Source organism: Myotis myotis, unplaced genomic scaffold (assembly GCF_014108235.1).
Source record: "Myotis myotis isolate mMyoMyo1 unplaced genomic scaffold, mMyoMyo1.p scaffold_m19_p_1, whole genome shotgun sequence".
Classification (NCBI taxonomy): Eukaryota; Metazoa; Chordata; class Mammalia; order Chiroptera; family Vespertilionidae; genus Myotis; species Myotis myotis.
Window position 1 is genome coordinate 133120600 of NW_023416313.1, and position 9149 is coordinate 133129748.

Consider the following 9149-nt stretch of genomic DNA (forward strand, 5'->3'; position numbering starts at 1 on the left):
TACTCATAAATACATGAGCAAAAAATATTTCCTGACATGCTCCAGTGCTAATGGAGGACCCAAAATACTAAAGACTTGCAACTATATTCAGATCAATAGCATTAGGTCTATTCCACACTATATTAGTCAGCTGGGGCTGCCATAACAAAATCCTATAGACTGAGTGACTTAATAACAGAAATGTATATCTCATAATTCTGGAGCTGGGAAGTCATAGGTCAAGGTGATGGCCATTAGTTTCTAGTGAGGACTTTCTTCCTGGCTTTTAGATGGCTTTCTTCTCTCTGTGTCCTTACATTTTTTCAATTTACACACACACACACACACACACACACACACAAGATGAGAGAGAGAGAGAGAGAGAGAGAGAGAGAGAGAGAGAGAGAGAGAGAGAGAGAGAGAGAGAGAGAGAGAAATGGTATCATATGGATTTGGGGGGTGCAAACATTCGGTCCAATACACACACAGAGCTCATTTCTGTTCTTTGCTGATTATCTATAGCCACTATCACCACTCTGTCAAGTCAGCTTCTTTTGCCTCTTGCATTCCTGCTGATCCAAAAGGTGAGCTAAGAGAAACAAAAATCGTAACTGATGAGTGAGAAGAATGAAATAAAAGCATGGTGGTGGAACGAATTAACTTAGACCACTGTTGGGAGTAGAACCAGTGAAGCGGTCAGAATGTTATTATTTTAACCACTGGAAAAATTTTAGAGTAAAATCCAAAAGCATATGAAGCTCAGACAGACAAAGAGTGATAACCAGTGCACTGAAGTATTGAGCTGCTTGCCAAGGGACTTCTGGAGCAGCCTGGCTGATGACACCGAGGCAGATACCAAACCCAAGGATGGATGGGCCTGGATGCCTGCAGAGATTTCTCTGGAATATATCAGAGATGTGTGGGTCTGCAGGCTAAGACATGTCTGCCCCTGAAAGTTCCCAAGTCCACGTGTCTGTGTGGTTATACACTAGTTACAGTAATCACATTACCCCAGTAGCTGTTTTGTTTAAATGACTCAGCACAGGAAAACGAAGGCAGAGAACTTCTTAAACCCCTCCAGCCATGTCACTCCTTTGGGAAGTGGAAACAGCTCAGATTAGCTAAGATGTTTTACTCTGGCTCTGCAGTGATGACGTGGACATTGAGATCCTAGAGTGTGGCTGCAGGGAAGTGCAGCCTCATTCAATGGGTAACTAGTACACATTGCTTTCCTATCATAATATAATTAGTGTACTGTTTCCACTATATAAAACCTCTGGAAATATTTGTCAGTCCTAACAGTCCCTCTAGACCTAAGAGGAAATAAGAACACCATTTCAAATGCAGTCTGTCAACCAAGATTTGACTTTTCTTCCCCCTAAATATCAATTGTTCAAGTCGTGGTACAAAGAAAGCCAACCGTGGGAGAAGGATCAAAGAATTAAGTTAACAAGTCCCACTCTTTTTTAAAAATATATATTTTTATTGATTTCAGAGATGAAGGAAGAGGTAGAGAGAAATAGAAACATCAATGACGTTAGAGAATCATTGATTGGCTGCCTCCTGCATGCCACATGCTGGGGACCAAGCCCACAACCAGGGCATGTGCTTTGACCAGGAATCTAACTGTGACCTCCTGGTTTATAGGTCAATGTTCAACCAATGAGCCACACTGGCCAGGCAAGGGTCTCACTCTTGAAATACTTTGTGGAGCTGGTCTTTTCTACTTGAGCACTTTGGTTCTGGAATTTAAAGCTTACAGTGCTGGTTAGGAAAAGCTACTGACAATTTAGCTGCTGTGCTATTATCCATACTAATAATAACTCCCCTTATTGGGAGAGTCTTTGGATTAGGAATCATGCATTATTCACCAATGTATCTTAGACATTTAGTATTTTAACGAATGGAATAATTATGATTGAACTAGATTTTTCTAAAAACAGAGGCAAGACAGGCATTAAGAAAATTTACTGTATTCATAATACTAGTATATCCCTAACTCAGACAAATGAAAACAAAACAAAACAATTCTTTCAAAACTGGGGCCAGTGACATTCCACATTTACATCAAAGATTCAATGAGAAGGTTGTTCCCCCTTCTCATTTCCCTTCAGTTTCCTGGAATGAGATGATTCTAATAATAGTAACATATAGCATATGTTGCATGCTTATTACAGTTAAAGAACTATGCTATACACTAAATTACACTAAAGATAATGACAGTAGCAATAGTTAATATTTGAGTAGTTGCTATGTGCGGGAGGGAGCACTAGTAATTTATATGCAATAATTACTTAAACTGTATCAGTCCCATGTTGCAGATGAGGAAACTACGACCTAGAGGGGAGGGCACAGCCCCTAGATCACTCAGCTGGTAGGTGTGGAGTCAGATACTGAACTCAGCAAAAGTGCTGGCTCTTCACTCTCTCAGTGCTGCTCCTGGGTGTGCAGGCTACCCCCAGGGCTGCCACTGCCCTTTAGGTGCTTCTGTACAAATTATAAAATGCATCTTCCTCAGCAATAAAAGCTATTACAAACATAAGCCATTCTTTGTGAATTTTGCAAATTGAATTGTTAAACATAAAGTAATAGATGTTTTGAATTCTTAATCAAACTTTGCAAAGTAGCCTATGGGATATAAAAATTTGTTTCAAAATATACTTCTTGCTCTCATAGAAATTAAATAACTATAGTAGATTACATGCTTACTTTCTCCAATACCTCCTTTTCTATAAAAATAGTTTCTAGACTTGTGTTACATCTCTTGAGCATTAGGAGTTTATACATTTTAATTTTTAAGAAGATATTTCCTCCACTGGTGACTAAATTAGAAAGTTAACTATATCCTGAGAGCTATAAAAGTATTTGGATGTGTCTAATAAATTATTCCTGAAAGTATATTGTGTGTATATATATTTGATCTTTGAATATATAATAGTGTTTAAGAAAAAGTCTGACCATACCTCACACGCTGTTATAAAACTTTGTTTAAAAATTGTGGCCCTCGCCGGTCCTCCAAACTCCTAGCGAGATGAAAGAAAGAGCATCCCTGGGAACCGCCGAGACTCTGGGGTAGAGTGGCCAAAGCTTTCCCCTTTTCCGGGTCCTCCTGGTTGTGCGTTTTGCGAGGAAGGGCGGAGGGCTGTGCCTCTGCCTGGGCGGCAGCGGGAGCCATGCGCAGCCGAGGGAAACTGGATGTTAGATTGCGGTGACGCAGAGCTCTGAAACTCCTTAGTACAATGACTCAAGCAGAAATTAAGCTGTGCTCTTTGTTGCTGCAAGAGCATTTTGGAGAGATCGTGGAAAAAATTGGAGTCCACCTAATCAGAACGGGCAGCCAGCCACCCAGAGTGATTGCCATGACACAAGAACATCGCCGGATCAGGTGAAGAAGGCCCTGTGTGTCCTCATCCAGCATAGCCTGGTGACATACCCAGTACACAAACGTGGCACGGTGGAGCATGAAGCCCAGTGCAGCCGGGTGCTGCGCATGCTCAGGTACCCCTACATCTATACGGCCAAGACACTGTACAGTGACACTGGCGAGCTGATTGTGGAGGAGCTGCTGTTGAACGGCAAGATGACAATGTCAGCTCTCGTGAAGAGAGTGGCGGACCGGCTGACAGAAACCATGGAAAATGGCAAGACCATGGACTATGCTGAGGGGTCGAGTACATTTGTGCGACTGGCAGAAACGCACTTTGTGCAGCGTTGCCCGTTGGTGTCTCCCACTGAGAATTCAGAGCCTGGGCCACCGCAGCCTGCCCCCACTCTTGTCATCAATGAAAATGACATGTACCTGGTTCCTAAACTGAGCTTGATAGGGAAAGGTAAAAGGAGGAGATCATCTGAGGATGATGCCAGTGGGGAGCCCAAGGCCAAGAGACTAAAACATAGCACAGGTAATAAAGACCCCATTCCAGATGATGGCATTTATTGGCGGGCCAACCTTGACAGATTCCACCAGCACTTCCGAGACCAAGCCATTGTCAGTGCAGTGGCCAACAGGATGGACCAGACCAGCAGCGAGATCATAAAAACCATGCTTCGAATGAGTGAGATTTCCACTCCCTCTAGTGCCCCCTTCACCCAGCCATTGTCTTCCAATGAGATCTTCAGATCCCTACCTACTGGCTACAACATCTCTAAGCAAGTTCCTGATCAGTATCTCACTCTGCTGGCAGATGATCCACTAGAGTTTGTTGGAAAGTCTGGCGACAGTGGTGAAGGAATGTATGTCATCAACCTATATAAGGTTCTCGGATCCCTAGCCACAGCCACTCTGGAGTCGGTTATACAGGAGAGATTTGGGTCTCGTTGAGCCAGAATATTTTGTCTAGTTTTGCAAAAGAAACACCTGGAACAGAAGCAGGTAGAAGACTTTGCAATGATTCCAGCCAAGGAGGCGAAGGATATGCTTTATAAGATGCTCTCAGAAAATTTCATATTGCTTCAGGAAATTCCCAAAATGCCAGACCACACCCCTTCCAGGACCTTCTATTTGTACACTGTGAACATCCTGTCAGCTGCCCGCATGCTGCTGTACAGGTGCTACAAGAGTGTAGCCAACTTGATAGAAAGGAGGCAATTTGAAACCAAGGAGAACAAGCAGCTCCTAGAAAAGTCTCAGAGGGTGGAAGCCATCATCGCCTCCATGCAGGCTACAGGTGCGGAGGAGGCCCAGCTACAGGAAATAGAGGAGATGATCGCAGCCCCTGAAAGCCAGCAGATACTCTCAAACCGAACGTCAACAAGCTGGATGCCAGCAAGATCCAGGTGGATGAAACTATCTTCTTGCTGGAGTCGTACATAGAGAGCAACACGAAGAAGCAGTGACCCCGAAGAAGAGTCTTCCTCAAAGACCTGAGGGGTTGGAAGGAGAAATAAAGGAGCTGCCTGGATGCATTCTTCGCAGTGGGATAAACTACGGATTCTTGTACTGAAACCCTCTATCCCTGCCTCCTAGAATACACCAGCTTGCTGATCCTGTCTTTGAACCATCACTACATTCTCTCCTCCTTGGCAGGAAAAAGAAACTTAGATCCCACCCAGAAGTCAGCCCAGCCTGTGTTTGAACATTCCTGGCAGTGAAGAAACTTCTTCCTAAGCAGTCCATTACATTTTCAAAAAGCTATACCTGTTTCCCGGCTGGTGTCACTCAGTGGTTGAGTGTCAACCCATGAACCAGGAGGTCACGGTTCAATTCCCAGTCAGGGTACATGCTCAGGCTGTGGGCTCAATCCCCAGTAGGGGGCATGCAGGAGGCAGCCAATCAATGATTCTCTCTCATCATTGACGTTTCTATCCCTCTCCCTCTCCTTTCCTAAAAAGAAAAGTAAAAAGAAAAAAAAATTAAAAAAATAAAAATTGTGGTAAGAATATTAAACATGAAATCTGGCCTCTTAACAAATTGTGAAGTTTGCCATACAGTATTGTTAACTGTAGGCAACAATATAGCAGGTCTCTGGAATTTAATGATCTTAGCTGACATTTTATGCCTGTTGAATAGCAATTTTCTATTTCCTCTTCCTTCAGACCTTGGCAACTACCAGACTACTCTTTGCTTTATGTATTTGACTATTTTGGAGAGCTCATATCCATGGGATAATGCAGTATTTGTCCTTCTGTGACTGGAGTTTTTCATTTAGCATGTCTTCAAGGTTCATTCATGTTGTCTCTAAGGCAGGATTTCCATCTTTTTTAAGGTTGAATAATATTCCATTGTAAGCATATACCATATTTTCTTTATCCATTGATCCACCAATGGAAATTTAATTTTTTCCCCCCACATCTTGGCTATTGTGAATAATGCTGCAGTGAACATGAAAGTGCAAATATTTCTTCTAGTTCCAGACTTAGATGTTTTTGGGTAAATATTCAGAAATGAAATTGCTGGATTATATAGCAGTTCTATTTTTGATATTTTGAGGAATATCCTATAATATTTTTAAAGCAGCTGCACTGTTTTACATTCCCATGAGCAGTGTGTAAGGGTTCCAATGTCTCCACATCCTTACCAACATTTAAATGTGAGGTGATATTTCATTGTGGTTTTTATTTGTATTTCTTTGATGCCTAGTAATGTTGAGTTAAAAAAGCACAAAACTACTATTCACCAGGGAAATGTAATATTTTAATGAGAGATAAAACTGGTTTTTCAAAAACAACTTAAAGATATAGATATGATAACACTATTATATTCCTTACTGAGGTCATCAGTCAGTATAAATTGTAATTTTTCACAAAGTTGTGGTAAATCATATTCTTCAACCTTTCAAATTATATATGTCATCTGGAAGAGTACTTCTCAAACTGTAGCATGCATTAGGACCTTTTGAGATAAAATTGAAATGCAGATTCAAATTTATGAAGTCTGGTGGGGCCTGAGAATCTGCAGTTCCAGGAGTCTCCCAGGTCACCAGTTGTTAGTTGATGTTGCTAGTCCATGGGCTACACGTTGAGCAACAAAATCTAGGACAGTGGTCATTATCATAGCCTTTTAAAGACAGTATTCTTCTACTCAATATGGAGAAATTGCTGTTGAAATTTAGTTTTGGATTATAGCAGGGTTGATAGTGAGACTTGGTGAAATAAACCTTCTTCTTCTTTTTCTGTGATGATTCAGTGTTGGAGAAGTTGGTGTCAGAGCCAAAAACTGCAATTGGTTCAACAGCAATGATATAATTTCACTAAGCAGCACTGCTTCATGTTTCTTCAAAGAATTTCTTATTCCTTTTGATTCTCTCAAGGGCACATTTGACTGAATTTTGGTTCCTGCACATTTTGCATGTAGCATTAAATATCTTTTGTAAGGAGGCTGCAGTATTTTTGACAGGAGTTAATTTTTGTACTTCTAGAATTTCCATAACAAAAAATAATGAATTGCCACATTAAGTGAAAGATAACATAGTAATCTCTATGTCTAAGTAGTACTTGGTGTATTATTAATGGGAAATAAAGATTTGTTGTTACATAGTGATTTATGTCATGATGGAAGTGTTTATAGATTTAAGTTAAGAACTCAGAAATACTATTCCAATACAATAAACAAAGAGCAGATGATACTCTGGCCAATGATTTTTCTTCCCAGGTGTGAATTACAGGAAAGTAAATTCCCTATGTCCCCCAACTTTCCTGGGCATGCACCTAGCTTCCTTTTGTCTAGTCCTCTTCCCAGTGTTCTACAGGGAATAGACCAGTGGTTCCCTGGGGAGTGCACAGTTGCAGCTTCTTGGTGAGGCCACCCAAAGGACATAACAGCAGTATTATTGTAAGTATGTGAAACACAGAGTTTATTATTGTATTATTATTTATTAATTATTGTATTATTTTCTATACAAACTATTGTTAAACTTTTTTTCTTTTTTGGGAAGCATATAAGGAAATACGAGTTTAATTTGTATTAATTTGTTAATATCTTTGGTAATTCTCTAATCTTTTCTCAGACATCTACCAATATATTTCTATCTCAATCCCAGGCCTATTTCTTTTTCTTCCTATAAAATCTTTATTGTTGAAAGTATCACCTTTTTTCCCCATTGACCCCTTCTAACCCACACCTTCATCACACGGTTGTTTGTGTTCATGGGGTATGCATATATGCATACAAGCTCTTTAATTGATCTCTACCTACCCACCCACCTACCCCCACCTTTCCTCTGAGATTTGACAGTCTGTTCTATGCTTCTATGTCTCCGGATTGATTTTGTTCTTCAGTTTATTTTGCTCTTTAGATTCTACATATGAGTGAGATCATGTGATACTTGTTGTTCTCTGACTGGTTTATTTCACTTAAATACTCTCCAGGTCCCTCATGCTGTCTCAAACCTACTTTTGCCATACCCTGTATTTACCAAAGATGAATTTAAAATATACATGTAGCTAAAAAGAAACGTATAGAGGCAGAATATAGGATTATAAAACTGGAAAAAATTATATAATAATTTAAATTTGATCTTCATTTATACCTTCTCCCACAAATGTTTAAGCATAGTATTCACCTTGTGTACTTTAAAGATCAAAAGCAAGTAAGATAAGAGCAGAATTGTTATCAAAATACCACTGAAAGGAAATTCTCTACAGAATAAATTCTTTGGTTAATCTCTTCTCACCCCCCAAATCTCAGTCTGTTTCATGCTTTCATTTCTTTGGACCTATTTTGTTCATCAGTTTATTTTATTCATTAGATTCCACATAGAAGTGCGGTCATGTGATACTTATTTTCTCTGATGGGCTTATTTTGCTTAGCATAATACTCTCCAGGTCCATCCATGCTGCTTCAAAAGGTAAGAGGTCCTCCTTTTTTATAGGTACACTAGAGGCCCAGTGCATGAAATTTGTGCAGGGGGTCCCCTCAGCCAAGCCTGCACCCTTTCCAATCCGAGATCCCTCAGGGTATGTCTGACTGCCAGTTTAGGCCCCATCCCTGTCGGACATCCCTCTCACAATCCTGGACCGCTGGCTCCTAACCACTTGCCTGCCTGCCTGATTGCCCCTAACCCCTCTGGTTGCCGGCCTGATTGCCCCTAATTGATCCCCTGCTGGCCTGGTTGCCCCCTAACTGCCCTCTGCCGGCCTGGCCACCCCCTAACTGCTCCCCTGCCAACCCAATAGCCCCTTAACTGCTCCCCTGCCAGCCTGATCACCCCTTAACTGCTCCCCTGCCAGCCTGATCGCCCTTAACCGCCTCTACCTCAGACTCCCACCACTGTGGCTTTGTCCAGAAGGAAGTCATAAGTCAGGAAGATGTCTGGTCAACCTGATCTAATTAGCACATTACCTTTTTATTAGAATAGATAGTATTCTATTCTGTAAATGTACCACGGCTTTTTTATCTACCCATCTACTGAAGGGGACTCAGGCTGTGTCCAGATCTTGGCTTTTGTAAATAACACTGCTGTGAACATAGGGGTGCATATATTCTTTCTGACTGGTGTTATGGGATTCTTAGGATATATTCCTAGAAGTGGGATCACTGGGTCAAATGATAGTTCCATTTTTAATTTTTTGAGGAAACTCCATACTGTCTTCAAAAGTAACTGCATCAGTCTGCATTCCCACCAGCAGTGTACTAGGGTTCCCTTTTCTCCACATCCTTGCCAGCACTTGTTTGTTGTTTTATTCATAGTAGCCATCTGGCAGATGTGAGGTGGTATGTCAGTGTAGTTTTA

The 9149-nt window shown here is 41.1% G+C and overlaps 1 protein-coding gene across 1 annotated transcript; it reads left to right on the forward strand.

The window, feature by feature from the left end:
- Positions 1–3192: 3192 nt before the first annotated feature.
- LOC118662612 (DNA-directed RNA polymerase III subunit RPC3-like) lies at positions 3193–5220 on the forward strand. The gene is given in 3 exon segments (XM_036321233.1): positions 3193–3333; positions 3336–4706; positions 4709–5220. Coding segments are annotated over 3 exon segments (1593 nt in total). The 5' UTR covers positions 3193–3218; the 3' UTR covers positions 4816–5220.
- Positions 5221–9149: the final 3929 nt, after the last annotated feature.